The sequence below is a fragment of the Centroberyx affinis genome, unplaced genomic scaffold, assembly GCF_046629955.1.
Source record: "Centroberyx affinis isolate AG114_WGS23_722 - 3 ecotype Tasmania unplaced genomic scaffold, CSIRO-AGI_Caff_v1 ptg004051l_1, whole genome shotgun sequence".
In the NCBI taxonomy this organism is placed as follows: domain Eukaryota; kingdom Metazoa; phylum Chordata; class Actinopteri; order Beryciformes; family Berycidae; genus Centroberyx; species Centroberyx affinis.
In genome coordinates, this window is record NW_027281847.1 from 82,533 (window position 1) to 102,940 (window position 20,408).

The following is a 20,408-nucleotide window of genomic DNA, read 5'->3' on the forward strand; positions in this document are numbered from 1 at the left end:
TACTTGCTCCATAACTACATGGAACAAGCACCAATAACATTTGTTTTGTTCCCCCTAATTACGTTAGTTTACCCTGTAATTATTTTTTAAGTATGCAGTATTACAAAAATAGTTACACCATAACTATGAATCTCCTCCCACAGTCCAAAGACATGCTGTGTTTGTGTAGTATCATATATAATCTAGTAAAGTGATGTGAAATATGTAACTTATATGATGTTTGAAGATATATACAGTATATACTGTACATGATGCTATGTAAAGCCCTTTGAGACATGCTTGTGATAAGGGGCTATACAAATAAACAAGATTAGACTGGACACAGTAGCTACCTAATAGCATGAGATCCTTGTCTATTACAAAGGACAAGACACTAAATTACACAGGCAAGGATAAGGACACATTTTGATATAACCTGTATTTTCAAATAATATTATGTTTCCTGTCAAACCTATTTAATGTCTAAACCTCCAAGAGAAAATCATTTGATCTATCATCAGTCTTGGTCAGTTTACCCCGCAGGTGTCTGGAAACTTGGACAAATGCTGTAGTACGAGTGTTAATGTGTTTCCAGGTGATTTCAGAGCAGAACTAGTGCTTTGCTTGGTAAATGAAGTAAATTATTTGCATATTCCAATTTGCACTTAATGCAAATACCTCAGATATGCCACATTGAGACTAGTTTTTCCTTGTCAGTTAGTGTATAAATGGTCAAATAAATAATGTACACCGTCTGGCTTTGTTGTTAACACATCACAAAGGAAAAGGACACCAAAGAGAACACAGCGAACAGGATGGAGATAACGATGGACCTTCTGCCATGTGTCCTAATTAACGGGCCTCTTATTGTTCTCAACATCTTGGCTAACCTATTTTACATCTTCTGCATGGTCTGTCCACACGGCAGAGAAAGGATCAAGCAACCTCTGAAGCTCCTCCTGTGGACCTTGATTTGCTGTACGCTTATTTACCTGATGTCAGTTATTTTGATGTTCTTCTCTGGTATGTCTGACAATGTCAACTTTGCTGCATACCTGCTCGGGGTCTATACTTTGTCCTCTAGTCTAAATGCCTCTGTTTGGCTGAACTTCTTCTATTACACCCAAATTGTCCCTGCACAGCGAGCCGTCTTCATCTGGATAAAGAGGAATATCAAAGCCATCATCTACTGCATTTTGCTTGCTGACAGAGTGTTCTCTTTGTTTGACTTTACTGTTATGACTCTGACAAGGCATACATTGGATGGATTCAATCGCAATTTCACAACGCATCGCAATGTGACGCTTATATCTTCAACATCTTCATTTGAAACAAAGCTGTACCATGCATATGACATTTGTTCCATAATGATAATGGCCCAGTCCCTTTTCTGTTTGTGTGTTATGGTGGGGTCCAGTGGTGCCACTGTAATCTACCTGCACAGACACATTAGGCGTATGATAGCAAGTGGCACTCCCTGCCCACGGCTCCGCAGCCAGATGAGAGTCACCATCACTGGGATCATACAGGGAGTCATCTACCTGCTCTGTGCTGTGTTTAGTCTGGTCCATTTGTTTTCTCTAAAAAATTCTAATAGCTATTTCAGTGAATGTATCTTGCACACTGTCATCACCCTGTACATGTCAGGCACCACAGTCAACCTGGGAGTCGGTCAGGCTATATTCAGACGGAGGGCGGCTGATGTCTGGCTCAAAGCAGCTCAATGTGGGAAAGTGTTGTTGTAAACGTTAACTGTCTGAATAAGGAGGATGATACTGAAAGTCAGACCTGAGGACCAGTACCAGTAAATCTATGTAGATGTTTCTTTGCTGTAAACTGACCCGGAAAGTGGGAATACTATTGTACACCTCAAAGGCAAACAGCAGTAAATGCTTTCTGTGTTTTAAAGGTCAATTGACTGTACTTGATTTGACTTTAGATTTAGTATCAACACAAATTACACCCATAAATGCTGTTTATTGATCTACAATCCACAGCAGTACCAACAATATTGTCAGGAAATGAGATAATAGTAATTTTTCTGTTTCACCACGTTCAGTTACTGGTCTTTGGCTTTGTAGGGCAGCATTGCGCTCTAATGTGTTTGTTATGTACTTGATTTCTATTAATTTTCATTTTGACATTTCCAGTTATTAATCTGCATTACTTAAGTCATATTTGATATGCAGTGATCCTAAAATACTGAAAGGAAGGTGTTTGTTCAACTAGTCAGTCTAATGTGTTTACTGGTCATTATGGAGTGTGCCAATCTAATTATTATAGACTAGTTCAGTGCTTAATTATTATTGATTAATTGATAGATACAGTTACATTCATATAAAAATGTGAATTTCCAAAAAAAAGAAGTAATAAAATGCTCATTAAATGTGTCAATTAATAATTCCATTTCACTCTTTAAAAACTCACTTCTTTAAAGAAATATTTCATTCAATCTCCCCATAAAATTTTAAAATATTTATTCTAAAATGTTTTCTTCTTTCAAATCTCTCTTGAAAACACACTTTTTCAGAATTGCTTTCTCTTGAATCGGTTACTCTTCCATTTTATTTTATTTGTTTTATTGTGTTTTTGTAATCCATACCTCGCTTTTCATGAGTACTGTATCAATTCTACTTTTATTTTTTATCTGGTAATATCTCGTTTTTATGTCTTTGTAAAGCACTTTGTAACTTGTTTTTGAAAAGTGCTATATAAATAAAGCTTACTTACTTACTTACTTATTTATGTACTCAGTGACTGAGAATATAGTATACAGCCATGTAAGCTTTCAGCTGCAACATTGATTAATCCTCCACTAAAGAGACTGTGTTCTGTGCTTCACTTGAATTTGATGTCTTATTTGTCTTACTTAAATGTCAAAGTAATGCCAAAGTACCTTTTTTCCAGTTCTAAATATATATTTTTTATTTTATTGTATACTTTGTAATATATTTTAATTGATATATTTTAATCCTCCCATTCATCAAAAGATATAAATATGTAATCCTACCTTTGCAAAATACATTTGATTGGAAATTTTGACAGTGAACATTTTCAAAGTAGAGATGCATTTAAACTAATAGTTACACAATGCAAACTGCTTCCACTACCAAATAAAAACTGCAATGATTTGAAAAATGTGGAGTTAATTTTCATTAGAATGGAGCTGGAGACAAACTGCAGTGCAACACTTTTATTTAAATAAACAGGTCTGACTAAAACGCCAGAATTAACATGGCATTCATACACAAAGGAAGAAAATAGTTGCATAAAAATAATATTCCATCTAGAAAATATCAAACTAATTATGATACATCTTTACATACAATCACTCAAGGAGATATAATACTTCTGATCATTCCGGTGTGTTAAATTCCTTGTGTACACACACACGCATGCACACACACACATACACTGCTAAAACCAATACCTTAGAGGCATGCACACACACACACGCACCCACACACGTACAGGCACGCACTTAAAGCCATAAGTTTGTCCCTCCTAGGTCACTCAGTGTGTATGTGAGAGACGTCCATTATGCTACATGTCAAAGACATACAGGGAATAAATTAACACAGGCGTCATATTAAGGTCATTCATCATTTTCCATTGGCATTAAAAACACTTTTGTGCATCTAACGCCTTCAGTGGTCTGTTAATTTCTTGTTCCATCAATACTCCGTCCTCACCGTATGATCTAAGAAGAAATTAGTCATAGGTCTGGCAGCTATGAGTTTCATTTGTATCCATGGTTACAAATCACAGCAGTGGCACGCACATATTCATATTTAAACAATTTAACATGTGGTCATGCAAAAACACACTCAAAAACATTTCACTTGCATAAGTGTGCATTTACATAATATGAACACACGCACATACACAGTTCCATGTCTACACAGGGACATAGGGACATGCATAATTAGTGTGCAACCCAGAATGCTCTTGGTCAAATGGGTTCCCCAGCACAGTCCAGCTGGACTTCCGATGCAAAATGCAAATAAAGTAAGATGCAGCACAAACAACGCCACTGCGACAGAAAACCGCCATGACATGCTATGACAATCATGAGAGCGAGACAAGGTAAGATTCTGAGTGTGTGTGTGTGTGTGTGTGTGTGTTGGGAAGAGGGGGGTAGTTAGAAGTAGTCTCTTCTTCGTGAATCGTCGCTGATGAAGGAGGGGTTCCACTGGGCGGGGTAGATGCACGAGTGGCGAGAGCCCGGCAAACCGGTGAACGGGTACAAGCCATTTCTCTCCAGGTCCGAGTTACGCAACGCAGGCTGGGAGAAAGGAGAGAAAAGAGGAGTCGAATGAGGGATGAGAAGTGTCTTTGTCTCACCCGCACTCTCTTTTAAGTGATTCATCATTTGTGTCCATGTACAAGTTAAACTCAGCCTTAACCTAACCAAGAAAGACAGAGGGAGAGGGAGAGAGAGAGAGATCAAGTCTGCACAGAGAGAGATAGAGGAAAACTGAACCATGTTAACCCTACATATATTGTAATCTAGCTTGTTACTCTATGTGGCGTCTCCTTACAGAGTAGTAAATGTCGGTCATCTGCAGCAGGTTCTTGGTGCTGCCGTTCTCCTGCATCTCGATGGTCTCCCTGCCCCACTCCATAGACACCCGGTTGCTCTTGGGGAAGTCGGCGTACGGAGACATCTGCAGGTCTCCGCTCTTGAAGATGATCTTGTTGATGTCATTCTTGTCTTTCCTGGGAGACAACGCGACCGTGTCAGTTCACTAAAACCCCAAGCTATCGCAAAGGCCCTGCATTTAACATCATTTGCCACCAAAACTTTCAAACCAAAATTATGGGTGACAGGTGGAGCAATGACTGATAACTGACAAGAGTTTATGATTTGGTCAGTGTGATAAATCGGTCACCAAACTACCAGCTTAGAGGGAACACTGGTCCTGAATGGTGTTAATTATTTTTGTATGGCTTCCAAGTAAATGACTTGTGACTTTTGCTTGATCATTGTTCTCCTTTATGATGATAAAAAAACCTATAAGATCAAATTTGGTCCCACCTTGCCACCCATGATCTTACATCCATGAACTCGTCAATTTAAAATGAGTGGTTCAGAGTGCAAAAGCTGTGTTCTGCATTGTCCAGTTGATTCAGCGTGGTGTATTTTATTTACTAGACATTCAAATTGGCCGACAGTGTGTTACTATGTTATTACATGGGAGTCTCCTGTCCGTTTTCGTTGTTCAGCAGTCAAGGGCAACATAGTGTTTCACATTAACTGTAAATATCTGAGCAGATACTCCAACATGTGGATTTCAGTTCGTACACTGCAAAAAGTGTCCCTTTTAACAAGCGGTTTCCTATTCACAGTCTTAAAATCTTATTTTACTTAAAACAAGAATCTTCAGTCTCAAAATCCACTTGTTTTCAGTCCAGTTTCAGGATTTTTTGTGTCAGTATTTTGAAAAAAGGTAGAATTAGGCAGATCACTGCACTAGTATAAAAAATGACTCCTGATTCGAGACAATTCTTGAAACAAATTGATTTCTATTGGAAAAAATGAAATTGTGTCACCCCGTTGGCAGATTGTTTTTTTTAACAAAGAAAATATTTTCAGACTCTATACTGGACTAAACTACTTGTTAAGGTGGATGTGTTATGGTGCTTATTGGCTGTATCCTTACTTGCAGCAAGTGACAATGAGAGCGATGATGAGGATGAGGAGCACGGCGCCCCCTGCAGGCGACACCACCACTGCAATCAGCTTGTAAACTGCAACATCAAGGACAACATGTTAATACTACAACACTACAAACATACATCATGTAAACATCATGTGAACTACAACATCAGCAGGGAATTATTAAATATATATCACACAAAAGCAATTTGCAATTTGAAATTGAGCATGTTATACATTTTGCTTGTTCAGGGATTTGAAATGCCACTTACAATTTCCACAGTTGAACCCTCCAAATCCAAACATGCACCTAAAAAGTGGAAACAAACAATAAAATTTACAATAAGAACAGGACTTTGACACTAAAGGAAAAAGAAATAATAAAAAAAAACTCCATGCTTACTGGACACAGGTGCCGTTTTCCAGCTTATAGCCATCCCCGCATTCTGCAACAAAAGATAAGTCAGTCAGAAAACTTCCAGTTACACAAAATGTAACAAGTGTTCAACTGGGACTCGATATGGGAGAGCCAATAGCCGATATTTTGTGGCAATATTTAACATCTTTAACCTCTTCAACCCTGCCAGTCCCACCAGTCGATCCACCATTATCAACGCACAGCCAAGCTATGTTCAAACCCATTTTATTTTAAATTCTAGTCAAGATCTCAAGGTTTCCAAAGATACCAAATATGTCAGGCTCAATTACAGGGAAATGTGTACAAAATGGTGCACATTTGATGTAATGGTGCAGCCATAAAAATATGGCGTGATGGGTTTGAACATTTCACTCAATATGAGCAGCTTGGAACGAGCAGATACATAATATGTGTGTGACTTTGACGTACAGTATGAAAAAAAAAAAAATTTGTTCATGGGGTTAAATTTGACCAATTTGATGCTTAAAAAAAATCCAAGAAATTCATAGGATTCAGTGTATTTTCTTGTCAGGGTGGAAAAGCCTCTTAGGTTGCGATTACACCTACAGTTTGTTTTCTTTGGTCCGAACCATCGTGGAAAACTGCCCAATTACAAGTGAATCAGGGAGAAAAATCACACAAGTAGTTAATTTATTGGACAGAGTTTGGGGAACCTGTCAGCCCACCAGGTTAGAGATTTCCAGTCAACACAAGTGTGAGTCCAGTCCCTGTAAATTTAGCTAAGCATGATGGCCTCGTTTGTACTCTTAGCTGTAACTGACCTTCTCTGGTTTTCATACCAGTTAAGAACACACAAAGAAATATCTGAATGTGAGAATCAGTCCAGACTTCATTTTGTTATGCTAGGCTTTCCAAGCATGAGGAACTGCTGGCTATCAGCTGTCAATGTCCGTCTCCTTACACCAACAAAACCATACGGAACAACTGTCGAATAGTGTACAGCATACTCATAACACCGTATGCTTTGAGGTCATTTCCTGTAGTTGGTTCAGATTAGATTCTCATTTCTAAGAAAACGCACCGCAGGAATAGGACACACGCAACACACACACACACACACACACAGCTTACCTATGCAGGACAGGTCTTCGGGGTTGTGTTTGTAATAGCCTGGCTGACACTGGCAGTAGGCTGTGCCACTGTTGTCTGTGCAGGTGGACCGCTCCGTATCGCACTGAGCCTTCTGGGCCAGGCAAAGACTCTCCACTGGGACACAAATGTGGACAGTATTAGACATGAGTATAACAAGTGGGCTAATTGATCATGAGTGTCTGAAAAGTCTGGAATCATAGGGAAATAAAGGCATACATCTTATTTCCTTGTTTTCAGACATATTTAATGAGTGATACTGGCATATATTTTTCCCTCAGTATAATCACTATAATATTCCTGTAGGAATTTACAGTCTGTCTGTAGTGCTTTATAGTGAGTTTATAATGACCTTATTGTACTTTATGTTACTTTTTTATCTCCTATGGTATCTTCATAATATTCCTACAATATTCCTATAGGGACTTATTGTGTCTGTGGTATTTAGTTCTGAGTTTGCAGGGGTTTTTTTTTAACTCCTTTGATATTATCATAGGATTTCCTGTGGCTTACTTTTTTGACTTATTACAGGTGCATGGTATTTTGAGGTTTTGCTTTGATATTTGTATAGCATTCTTCAGAAAATGTATGATAGTATTGTTTTTCACACAGGTAGCTCACTACTTGTGGTGAAACTGTGCCCTCTAGGGGCTTTAAATGTATTCACAATAAATTTTGGAGCAGTAGATATCAGTAGTCTGCCTTCAATAATGTTTAATGTAAGTCTTTTGGAAACAGTATCATTTAAAAAAAAATGGCTTGTGTGCCCTTTTTAAGAAAAGTGCTGAAAAAATATTATAATTTCATTGGATGATGATTATGATGTTGCTGATGAGGAGGAAAACTGATTAAACTACCATGGTAAGTGAGCTGGTGGTGCAGCACCATCCTGCAGTGGGCCGAGGAGGAGCTGCAGTTGCTGATAGACATCTGGATGTTGTTGAAGACCTCAGCGCTCGTCACTTCGGTGGAGATGGAAAACATGTTGACAGCAGAGATACGCACCCCGTCCTCCTCTCTGTGGGGAGGAGGACAGAGGAGGTCAGAGGTCTATACTGAAAAATGTCCATCTTAAGTCTCATGTTCAGTCTTAAAATCTTACTTTTCTGAAACAATTCTGCCAAATAGGTGAGATCATTCCACTTGTTTCCAATGCAGTTTCACTTGCTTCAGGATTTTTTCTAGAAACAAGGCTGAATAGGCAGATCATTCCACTAATATAAAAAAATGACACTTGATTTAAGAAAATCTGTGAAACAAGTGGATTTGCATTGGAAATGCAAGTGAAATTATCTCACCCGGTAGGCAGAAATATTATTTTCTGACTCAATACTAGATTTACAAAAGAGAAGAGAAGGCCAAAAACCATCAATTCAAGGGGGTAAATATAATCATCGTAACTATTTACTTATGTGATTTTGAAATCCTAACAACAGTAGTAAGCTAGTCACAGAAGGCTAAGATATTTCAGTTCAAAAATTAAAAACAGCTGTCAATTGATGGTACTTGGCCTTTCTAATGCTAAATGACTTGTTAAGATGTCTGTCTGCTGTCAGAGCTTTTATCAGAAAAGTCCACTTGCATTCCTTGTTTATGTACATTGCAATTTCAGATGCAGTGATGCAAGAACTTACTTCTTACTCAGAGTTGAGCGGCTGTAGCCACGCAGAACTGACAACGAGGCATTGAGCTGAGGCAAAGAAAGGAAGAGAGTATAAATCCAGAGTATATTTAACATGTCATGATACACATAAATATTGGTGGACATTTTCTCACAAATCAATTTTTGATATGCAGAGATGCAGCGATGTGGAGCGCCTCTCACCAGCTGAATGATCTCTCTCTGGATCTCATGCAGGGTGGTGCTCTTGAAGATAACAGGGTCATGTGGGAGTCTGTTAACGCTGAAGGTTCCCAGAAACGTCTTTGCTAAAGGACAGGAGAAAATGTACTGTCAGACCCAGACTTAAAAAGAAGGACAAGAGGGAACAAACTGGGACAGGAAGGGACTTTCCTGGAAGGAGTAAATATAACAGTTAATATCGAATTTAAGTTTGCGTAGCATTTCCATACCTGTAAAACCTGCAATGTTTGCACAGAGGCATATCTATTGATCAACTGACTGATTGATTGACTATTGTGATGTATTCCAACAGAATAAAGGAGTTGTACCTCTGGTGCAGGTGCGTCCGTCCTCCAGGTCGAAGCCCAGTGGACATTCACAGCTGAAGGACCCTCGCGTGTTTACACACTTGGAGTCGGAGGGGCAGGGGTCCCTCTTACACTCATCCACATCTGGACACACACACACACACACACACACACAGGTGCAGCTTGTATTATTATACTTGTGAGGGCTTTCATTGACTACATTCCCTAACCCCCAACCCTATTATGAACCCTGGTAGATAGCTCTCTCAGTGCGCATGCTAAAGCTTTAGCATACAGTATGTTACGTAACCGTAGACAATTAGCATCGTAAAAGTGAGAAAATGAGCAGCAGCTTTAAGGCTGGATGGTTAGGTAATTTTAATGACAAGCGTCTAAACCTGCCAGGCTTGTTTAGCAGATTGGTAAAATAGATCAAATTTGAGAAAAAGAATGAACTTGAGACTTCAAGCGTAACTTGTTTTCTTTACACAGGAAGTGAGCAAAGTTAGCTAGACAGCTAAAGTTCAGTAATGATGACGATTGCGATTTTGTTTCCAGAAGTTATAAATCTACATAAAAAACAATACCAACTTTGGATTACTTATCTTCATATTTTGGATAATATTAGCCTCCTATGATTACTTAACACACTGTATGTTAAGGCGTTAGCAGTGCATCAGACAGAACTATCTACTGGGGACACAGAGATGATTTTGGTACCAGTCCTCTCGTCAGATATTGAGTAAGGTGAGGACATATGATCCTCATAAGAACAGAAGTGCAAGAACACACACAGCACATCATGAAGGCAGATTGGCTAATGATGGATAAATATAATCCTCCTATCATTTACTTTTTAGGCATTTATCTGACTCTCTTATCCAGAGTGACTTACAATGAGTGCAGCAGTAGACTAAGCTTCAATTCCTTGATCACCAACATTACAAACAACCAAAAATGACAATCTTCTTGAGAGCGTAGAGCAATCAAATAAGAACAAACTGCTTGAAACGAAATACAGGAAGAGCTAAGAAGCTTGAAGTTACAAGCCAATTACAAGCCTGTTAGAAGCAAAGATAAACTTTTCTTACAATATAATGATCAGACAAACATATTCAATTGAATATGTTGTTATTAACTATGCATTCAACCCCCTATTTTGTTTTACATGTTTTGTTTATTATATGATACTCTGATTATAATAATCCTGCTTATGAGCACCACTTCAAGTAAAGTGTTACCAGGGATTTTTATTTTAAATCCTACAGAAAGGTCCTGGTGTAAGTCTTTAAATAAATGTGTGGTGTCTTATATGAACTACTTGAGATTATATTCTTAGGAACACTGTAGCAAACAACCCAGGGTGTTCCAATGTTGTTGAGCTGACATGAGGACAGACTAGCTCACCCTGGCTGCAGGTCGGCCCTGTCCATGCCTGCAGACAGCGGCAGGTCAATTCACGGCCTTCGTAGCTCACACACATCCCTCCGTTCATGCAGGGGTTTGGTGCACAGGGGTTTCCTGGATTTTCGGAGAAGAGAGAACGATTTTAGAGAATGGTTAAAACGAAATAGTAATTCGGTACGTAGTTGTAGGCTGGATATGTTACCTCCATCTGTAAATTTGATTATGTGAATAGCTTACAATGCACATTTACACATCTGGAAACATTTTCTGTATATTTGTTCTCCCACCTGTACACCAATAATGTGAATAGTTTCAACCCTTAAAAATGTCAATGAAGACCTGTATCTGTATTTATATATCTGCTGTATTTCAATATATTTGGTGTGATTACTTGTATTATCCTGAATCCTCACTATTTGCCTTATCTATATCTTATTCTCTGCTGCTGCAACGATGCAATTTCCCCATGGGGATCATTAAAGTTTCATCTAATCTACTCTAATCTAATAAAATCTTATCAAATCTAACCTAATGGAAATGGATGAGAGACATGAGAGGGGGAAGAGAGTAATGAAAATGATCTGAGTCAGGACTTTGAACCCAGGCTACTAGACTCAGATAGTCTAAAAACAAGACTACTGCAGCATAATCGGGACGCAAACTGAGTAGTGCTTGTCTCTCAATGTAAGGAGGAGCTGATTCATTTTATGGTGCACATTAGAGAAAGTCCATAGAAGTACATCATGTGCAGATCTACCAACTAAAAGTCAGCCCCTATATTCTACAGACCAGGGAGAACTAGAAATAGTTTTTTGAAAACGGTTAATCTTGAACATACTACTGCACGACTTAACGTTGTACAGTTGTATAGTACAAGACTTGAACATTTCTGCCATCAGTATACAGTATATCAATTTTATCCAAAGTATGATTTGAGTTGTATTGTTGAGTCCACTTTTTCCCAGCTCTGTATGCTTATGACCTAATCTCTCTCTCTTGTAAATGTTTACCAAATTGTCTGTTGCCCCTGTGTTTTGTGAGTCCTAACATTTTCATATAAATAAATGTGTGTTTTGCTACTCTCCATCACAGATTGCTATAACACAATATTGATTCAAGCAATAGCCAGTTCATGAAAACTATTACATTTGCTGTTCTAAACACCCGGTGTCTGGTGGGTCTTCCTCAGGAAAAATATTTTTGTGCACAGGAAGAGATGCATTTTACATTTTTGGTTTGTTTTGAATAAATAGAAGAAGAAATGTGTAGTTACCCCCAACCCTCCTCTGCCTACCCCTCCACCCCGCCAGCCCAGCAGCAGCAGTACCAGACCTACCCAGGGGTCGCCCACCCAGGGCACCAGCGACAGCCACCATGGCTGAACAGACAAAGAACAGAGCAGCGCCTATAGAAACTCAAACCAGTATCTCAAGGATTACCACTTTAAAAGAAGGAAGAGGGTGAACTGTGATCACTTTTAACCTGACATGTTGTACAATGTATTTTGTCCTTTTCTACTTGTGTATTAGTATATTTGTAATTGTATATTGTCACTTGTAATGTTCCTGTTTTTGTTACCTGCCTAGGGACTACAGATGTAAATTAGCATGTTTTGCTAACTCCGGCATGTTTTAGGGCTGCAACTAATGATTATTTTCATTGTCGATTAATCTGTCGATTATTTTCTCGATTAATCGATTAGTTGTTTGGTCTATAAAATGTCAGAAAACGGTTAAAAAATGTCGATCAGTGTTTCCCAAAGCCCAAGATGACATCCTCAAATGTCTTGTTTTGTCCACAACCCAAAGATATTCAGTTACTGTCATAGAGGAGTAAAGAAACCAGAAAATATTCACATTTAAGAAGCTGGAATCAGAGAATTTTGACTTATTTTTCTTAAAAAATATAAATAAATAAATAAGTAAATAAACTACTGACTTGGTGGTGCCTTGGTGGGCTGGACTTCAATGGGCGCTGTTGTCACCGCCTGCTCCGTGGTTCCCCTGTCAGTCTGCTTCCCCGTGGTGTGAGGTGTCACGGGGCTCCTGGTCGGGGTGCTGTGGCTGTAGGTGGCGGTGGTGTGCTCGCTGTGGGCCGTTGTGATCCCCAGAGTGGCCGTGCTGGTCTCCTGCTGGAACGTGGTGACGTCTGTGGGGCTTGCCACCCCCGTCGAGGGCCCTTGGGTCTGGCTGGGCGGCAGGCGCTGAGGGGGGGGCGCCGCAGAGGTCTGCTGGCCCAGGGTGGAGGCTGTGGTGGAGGGCCTAGTGTGCTGGATAGTGCCCTGGGTGGGCGACCCCTGGGTAGGGCTGGCACTGCTGCTGCTGGGCTGGGGGGGTGGAGGGGTAGGTAGGGGCGGGTTGGGTGTGGGGGTGGTGGTGGTGGAGGCAGTGGGTGTGAAGGTCTCCTCCTCCTCTGTTACCTGAGATCTGGAGCAGGAGTAAATGAATGAATGTATCTGTGAATCAGTCAGTCAATCAATAAAGCAGCCAGACTTGGCTTGTTGATCACTTTTAAAGGAATACGGCAAGTTTTTGGGAGATGGACATGTTGGTCAACATAGACAGAAAATAGACTCTGAAATCAGCCATATGTCCCCAGTAGACCTGTGGCTCTGGTGCTCCATGCTAACACTTTAGCATAGACTATGTTGAGTGATAGTAGGCGACTAGCATTACGTCAAAAGTGAGAAAATTAGAACTTGTAGCTGTTCTAAAGCTAAATGGTAAGTAACCTTAAATGATAAGCTGCCAAGTTTGGCAGCTTTGCGTAGGAAATTGGTAGAATTTACATGAAATATGATACAAACTAGCAGTTTTGAACTAGTTTTGAACTAGCAGGGACTACTTTCCCTGTTTGCAAAGCAAGTGAAGGTGGTGGGCTATGGTAGACTGTGTACAGCTAAGAGCGGATGAATACATGGTTTCTCAAATGAAATTGTTACAAAAACAAACCTGGCTGCATCGACTATTTTGAGTTAATATTACATTTTTAAAATGTATGAATCTACAGGCCAAATAGTAAAAATCATGGACAACTTTTTATTACTAAATGTCACACATCTTCATTTGGATAATGTTGGTGACCTGCTATTACTCAACATAGTGTGTGCTAAAGTGTTAGAGTTACATCTGTATTAGGCTCTATTCTAAATCAATGTCTAAAGGTACCTGTGTGTAACGGTGACAGGCGTGGTGGTGAGGAAGACCTCGGTAGCCAGCACTGGCCTGTCTGTCTTGGGGATGAAGGGCAGCAGAGAATCATCCTGGTCCGTCACGCTGGTTCTGACCGTAGGGGGTGCTGTGGTCAGACCCAGTCCTGTGCTAGGCTCTGACCCGGTCTGGGATGACACCACTTCTGTTCCTCCCTGGTTCTGGCTGCTGGAGTTCTGAGCTCCAGTAAAAGACTCGGTGGAGGTCCCATCGGTGGAGGTCCCAACGCTGGAGTCCGAACCCTGGATTGTCCCTGAGATATTGGTAGGACCACTCTCTGGTGAAATGACAGGGGGTGTGGACGAAACCGACACTTCCGATCGGTCAGTACTGTGGCCTGTCACTCTGAGAGGTGGGGTTGAATTGGGAGTCCCTTCCGACGTGGAGGTGGGTTGATGCTGGGTTATGTTAGGCTGTCCCGTTAAAGTGTGGGTTCCCCTAGACACGCCTGGACTCTCAGTCTCAGTCTCAGAAAATGTCTCCCTGAGATGCTGGTCTAAATGCGTCGTATCCCTGTCATCAGCCCTGGTGGACGCGTGACTATCAGTATAGTCCTCAGATTCCGTCCCCCTGACCGGGATACCCCGGGTGGAGGGGGGCTGATGGGAATTGGAGTCCTCTGTAAACACGGAGGAGGTGCTGTTGCCGGAGGCGGAGGAGGTGACGGACAGCAGGGTCCTCTCCCCGGCTCGGCTGATGGTGGTGGAGATGTAGGTGCTGTCCGTGTGGACGGGGACCCCCTGGGCCGTCCCAGAGGCTGAGGCCGAGTCTGTGGCATCCCCTAGTCGTAGGGTGCTCTCGGGTCTGTCCCGGGGCAGCCCGGCCTCTTCCGTCACCGTCCAGGGCCTGGGCTCCAGGGAGAGGGCAGGGGAGAAGTCCGGCAGCTGGTCTGGGGTGGGGAGGTCCTCCCAGTCGGTGCTGCTGGCCTCAGTGGTGGCGACAATGGTGGAAATGAGAGGCTCGGTGGACGGGCCGGCCGTCTTCTCTAGTGACCAGCTGCTTGTTTCTGTGAGGGCTTGTGTTTGCTCAGTGGCTGTGGAAAAATGAAACAATAAATAATATCATTACACGGCTCAATTCTGATTGGCCAGTGAACACATTCTGAGGTCTGTTATTTCTGCTTCACACTGAATCACATCACTCCACAGTGAAGAAGTCTGGTCAATTTTATTGATTTCTAATCAAACTAACTGGTCCTGCTGGTCAATTTTTTTGGCAGAAGCTTACAAGTTACTTTAGCTTTAAATAAAATCATTTTAAATCAGTATTTCATGTCAAATGATGAATGTCTTTGGTAAATATCTGTGTAATAAGCAGGATAATGTACAGGGAGTCAATGCAACATGTGCAACATGTGGCCACTAGAGGGAACCCAACAGGCTGTGTCTGGCCTATATGGACTGCAGGAGGGGGAAGATGCTGTCAGAAGTAGCTTGCTGCGGATGTAATGATTTTGGGTGGAGAACAATTGGCAGCCGGGCTTGTCTACCCTAACAAAGGCCCGAGGCCCTAAATATGGCGGCAACTGTGTCTGTTGGGAATCGGCCATTTCCTTCCTAAAGCTGAGCGAGCACAAGGCCCTGGTAGAAAACTGTCACTGTGGTTGTGGGCATCCAGCTAGCTATTCATGTCCATTGTGTGTGGAGAGTTTTCACCCTGGCTCATTGTTTGTGTGGAATATTGTTAAGTTGTATGGTGCTAACAGACGTGAAAATGTCAGATGAAAAAAGCAACATTTTGCTTTACAATAGGAATTGCTTATAAAACTTTGTCTAAGACCCACTGTCATACGTACATAAGGCTGTGGCTTCAGTATCAAATTGTGAATCATCTTTTAATCATCCCATTATAGATTACATAACCAGTGTGGAGCTGGCTTTGTTTTCTTAGTTTGGTTGTATTCTAGCTTCATGACAGGCCGACAAGACATTTGTTTGATATTAAGTGTGTGTGAGAAATGAACCTCACCCGAAGTCAGTCAGGCTCTGGGGATAGGGTGTGGATATTTCTGTGTGCATGTGTGTGTTTGTGTGTGTTTGTATGTGTATGTGTGTGTATGAGGTCTCTTTTTCTGACCTAGGATTTCTCTCTACCTAGCCCTGATGGCTGTGCTGTCTGAGAGCCTGTGAGCTGGCCGGCCTCCAGCAGCCCAGGACTGGAACAACGGCACCCTGAGGATGAGGCTCGGCGCTGGACAGCATCCCGACAGCCAACACACACCAACAAGAAGCCACCATCCAAAACCAATGGAGGGGAGAGTTCAGGAGCAGGACAGCCTGTCCGCAGGGAGGCTACGAAGGGAACTGGGCCACTGGCCTCTATTTCTCTCCCTCACTTCCTCTGCATGTGTCTCTCTCTGTCTTTCATTCTCTCTCTCTCTCTCTCTCTGGATCAAGTCCGAGCAACCAAACTCAGACTGGAACGTGCTATTGGCACCGGGTGACGGACCCTCCCAGATCCTCTGTTGTTTATCTCTCCGCTCTCCACCATTAACCCAAGCTCTGTCAGTGTCTTCCTCTCAAATCCGCTATGCTTCAAAAACTCAGCAGCAGGGCCATGGCTGGCATATTAATTTCAAGCAAATGCAATACGTTCAGCATATTAATCAGCAGAGAGGTGATGGTAGCATGTAGGAATGTTATGAAGAGAATGGGTGAGATTCTATTGTTTACAGGCCAAAGAGATGGTTATGGCCAACGGTGCTAAACGTGACGCAGAATGTTGAGCTGTGTGTGTGATTCACGGCTTAATTTGTGGGTTTTGTAGTCAGAAGACTGCCAGCTTGAATCCCTGGATCGGGGTGTGGAAAGTGAATCTAGGTGAAATCTGTGTGAATGAAAGGAATGGAAAGTAAAAGAGGAGCACTTTTTCCTTCCTCAGCAGCATCTGTGCCCTTGAGCAAGGCACTTAACACCTCCATCTGCTTCAGTGGAGTTGCTCACAGGCCAGCAGTAGAAGACTGTGGTTGTGCTGGGCAGCTCCCAGTGTGAATGTGAAGCAGGGTGTTGCTGGAAAAGATCATAAAGCTCAGCAGAACCCTGCCAGAAAGGCCTTAGGTTATCATTTATACATCTTAAAACTTTGTGTCTGGATGCCTAACAATAGCTGGGGAGTGTTGTGTGTAAATAAAGGCTTGTCCCCAATAAAAGTATGGCAGAATTACTAGAAAGCACTCTAAATTCATACAATAGTCACAGCCTAAAATGTAATTAAAAATACCAAAATATCACAAAATATATTACAAAAAGAAAATTTGATATGTTTATCTCGTTTGATTCACTTTTGTGGCTTCATTCTGTTTTTATGCTGCAAGACTGATGACTATGTTCTGTTAGCCTACCAATAATACCAATAATAAATCACATTTTCTAATAAAGTAGTTCATTGTTTTGTGTGATTTTGCATGAGAGCAGTAGCAGTAGCAGCAGCAGCAGCAGTAGTGGTAGTAGTAGTAGTAACAGTAGTAGTAACTAGGGCTGCAACTAACGATTATTTTCATTGTCGATTAATCTGTCGATTATTTTCTCGATTAATCGATTAGTTGTTTGGTCTATAAAATGTCAGAAAATGGTGAAAAATGTGGATCAGTGTTTCCCAAAGCCCAGGATGACGTCCTCAAATGTCTTGTTTTGTCCACAACCCAAAGATATTCAGTTTACTGTCATAGAGGAGGAAAGAAACCAGAAAATATTCACATTTAAGAAGCTGGAATCAGAGAATTTTGACTTATTTTTCTTAAAAAATTACTCAAACCGATTAATTGGTTATCAAAATAGTTGGCGATTAATTTAATAGTTGACAACTAATCGCTTAATTGATCAATCGTTGCAGCTCTAGTAGTAACAGTAGTAGTAATAGTAATATACCAGTCTATACCAGTAATATTTTAGGCTATAGGCCTAAATAGACAATTGTATAAATTTGAGCAGCACCATTCTTCCCAGAATAGCAGTAAATTCTATCACTTTTAGGCAGACCAGGTACTGTAGGCCTGCCAAAAGAAATAATGCTCTAAAAAAGGCCTGATGCTGTCTTTTGTTAAGGAAAATTAATACCCATTTAAGTGCCCAGTAATTTTTTAAGAAAAATAAGTCAAAATTCTCTGATTCCAGCGTCTTAAATGTGAATAATTTCTGGTTTCTTTACTCCTCTATGACAGTAAACTGAATATCTTTGGGTTGTGGACAAAACAAGACATTTGAGGACGTCATCTTGGGCTTTGGGAAACACTGATCCACATTTTTCACCATTTTCTGACATTTTATAGACCAAACAACTAATCGATTAATCGAGAAAATAATCGACAGATTAATCGACAATGAAAATAATCGTTAGTTGCAGCCCTACCATGATGTAATACTGCTGCCTTTGCAAAGTAGTTCATGACTGTGATGACACATACAGATGCGGCACATATGCAGATCCATATTATAGACTGCGTGGTTAAAAGTCTGAACAGGGTTTTAATCAATGACATAGTGGTTGCGGGACATTAAATTAGGACCCCAGACTCCTTACTAACAGTATGTGAACAAGTGTCAAGGCTTTTTTTTGGTCCACAACAACGCCTCAGGTTATTTCCAAGGAGGAAATGCCCAAAAGTTTTGACATTCAGATCATGATAGGAGCACTAAATACAGGACTGGGTTTCTCACTGTTTATTGGTGATTGGACAAAGTGTATGCAAGTTTATGAAAATGTTCAATGTCAGTTCAACTCACTGATCAATATGAAAAGACAAAAACTGATGAATGGGAATAGCTTGTAACAGATGAGGGAACCCCATCAACGTATCTCATGGAATTTATCATTGAAGCTAATTAACATTAACTATAATTGCTGAAGGTTAATCACTTGTTTGATGCTACTTACTATGATGTATACTGTGAATGTAAGTAAAAAAGATTTAGCCTATGTCAGCCTAAAAGGTTGCGTAAACTATATTCCATAAATAAAAGTTGTGTGAAGTGAGTTTACCGTCTTCTATATCAGAACCAGAGAAGTGAGACTGTAAGCCTTATAAAGACACTTTCACACTATTGCACCACTTCTAAGTGAATGATAACTACTGGAGCAAAAATGAGCAATGCCATTTCTTATCTTTCAACAACCTGTCTCTAGTGGTACCATGTCTAAGATGAGGAAAGTCATTTAAACTCATTCTGACATGTGGTCTGTGGCAGATAGAGCAGCTTAAGATATTTCTTCTCAATGGGTATTTCCATTTAGAATTCAAGTCATTTAACCAACAGCCTGCGGGCACCAACAGGCAAACTTCACCTTGACTTAATGAGTGTTTTGTTTCAATTAAATATTCAAGTATTTCATTTGTGTGATGAAGAGATGATGAAAAAACAACAAAAAAACATGCATCTGTGGCATTCTTTAGTGAGTTTATAGTGATTGTAGGCTAGTTATTGTGCTTAATATATATATTTTTATCTCCTATGGTAGCTATCACTATAATATTCCTGTAACATTCCTATAGTGACTTATGACTGTGGTAGTGAGTTTATAGTGACCTTAATGTACTTAATGGTATTTTGTATCTCCTGTGGTATCACTATAATATTCCTATAATACCTCTATAGGGACTTAGGGATTTGCTGCTATGTTTGTATAGTATCATCCTACTATACCTAGTTCATTTTTATATGGGTGGGAATGGCTCTGAAAAGTAAGACATTTACTTTATTTAGCAGACATTGACACTTTCAAGGGACATTTTCATACGGGACAATGGGGTTCTAGTTTGCAAACTATCTTACCACTGTCACTGCCAGTCTTCTTACCCAGGCTTCCTGCAGTAGAAGTGTGTGTTTCAGCAGTGTGTGCGCGCAGGAGGTTTCCTCCACTTGGTACTAAACTCTCGCTGGTGTGTGAAGCTGAAGTTGCAGCGGTGAACACTTTGTTTTCCATGGTGCTGAGTTCATCTGTGCCAGCTGAATAATAATATCCTCCCGTTACCGGATCCCCGGTGCTGTTGTTGTTGTTAGTTGGGGTCCACGCACCGAGGGGCCCCGGCAAAGCCAGCAGGAGGACCGACAGAGACAAACCGAGGACGTGACTCAAAAACCACGTTTCCATGATTTTTCAAGACCTGAAAACGGCCGCCGATAGATTCCGAGTAAAGACCGAATAGAGACCGGGGAATCTCCCGGGGCCACCATGGGAAGAGCGCTTCGGCTTTTAATGGAGTCTCATCATAATAAAAAAATCCCTCCAAAAATCCATTAGAGATCCGCTGGGTCCGACGGCGGGGAATAGTCGATAGTAGAGTTGAAGCAGAAGCCTGTTATCACAGTGGAGGCGCCTGGGCTCCTCCCACACACACGCACGCACGCACACACACACACACACACACACACACACACACACACACACACACACACACACACACACACACACCAACACGTAGGCCTACATACACACACATGCACACAGCAGCGATAGTGGTTTCCCACCCAATCCGCTA

At 41.0% G+C, this 20,408-nt stretch overlaps 2 protein-coding genes across 3 annotated transcripts; one reads left to right on the top strand and one right to left on the bottom strand.

The window, feature by feature from the left end:
• Window positions 1–806: 806 nt before the first annotated feature.
• On the top strand, window positions 807–1,724 carry LOC139663612 (taste receptor type 2 member 7-like). The gene has a single exon (XM_071542333.1). The coding sequence runs from the start codon at window positions 807–809 to the stop codon at window positions 1,722–1,724; it is 918 nt and encodes a 305-aa protein (XP_071398434.1).
• A 1,445-nt stretch (window positions 1,725–3,169) lies between these two features.
• Window positions 3,170–20,169, bottom strand: heg1 (heart development protein with EGF-like domains 1). Of its 2 annotated transcripts, none has more exons than XM_071542338.1 (14): window positions 19,726–20,169; window positions 13,892–14,966; window positions 12,663–13,150; window positions 10,725–10,838; window positions 9,339–9,461; window positions 8,992–9,095; window positions 8,801–8,856; window positions 8,024–8,184; window positions 7,149–7,283; window positions 6,042–6,084; window positions 5,911–5,948; window positions 5,643–5,730; window positions 4,521–4,698; window positions 3,170–4,264 (listed from the first exon to the last, which is right to left on the bottom strand). In XM_071542338.1, the coding sequence occupies exons 1-14, from the start codon at window positions 20,018–20,020 to the stop codon at window positions 4,121–4,123; spliced, it is 3,042 nt and encodes a 1,013-aa protein (XP_071398439.1). In that variant the 5' UTR covers window positions 20,021–20,169; the 3' UTR covers window positions 3,170–4,120. The 2 variants fall into 2 exon arrangements, with proteins under 2 accessions (XP_071398439.1, XP_071398438.1); XM_071542337.1 differs by having other exon boundaries at window positions 19,702–20,169.
• Between the last annotated feature and the right edge of the window lie 239 nt (window positions 20,170–20,408).

Bases quoted from the DNA above. Each gene is read 5' to 3' on its own strand.
- LOC139663612 (XM_071542333.1), top strand. From the start codon at position 807: ATGGACCTTCTGCCATGTGTCCTAATTAACGGGCCTCTTATTGTTCTC.
- heg1 (XM_071542337.1), bottom strand. From the start codon at position 20,020: ATGGAAACGTGGTTTTTGAGTCACGTCCTCGGTTTGTCTCTGTCGGTC. The intron at 8,185-8,800 runs GTAAGTTCTTGC...TCCTCCCCACAG, and splicing joins CGCTCAACTCTGAGTAAGAA to AGAGGAGGACGGGGTGCGTA. The intron at 4,265-4,520 runs GTAAGGAGACGC...CCTTTCTCCCAG, and splicing joins TGACCGACATTTACTACTCT to CCTGCGTTGCGTAACTCGGA.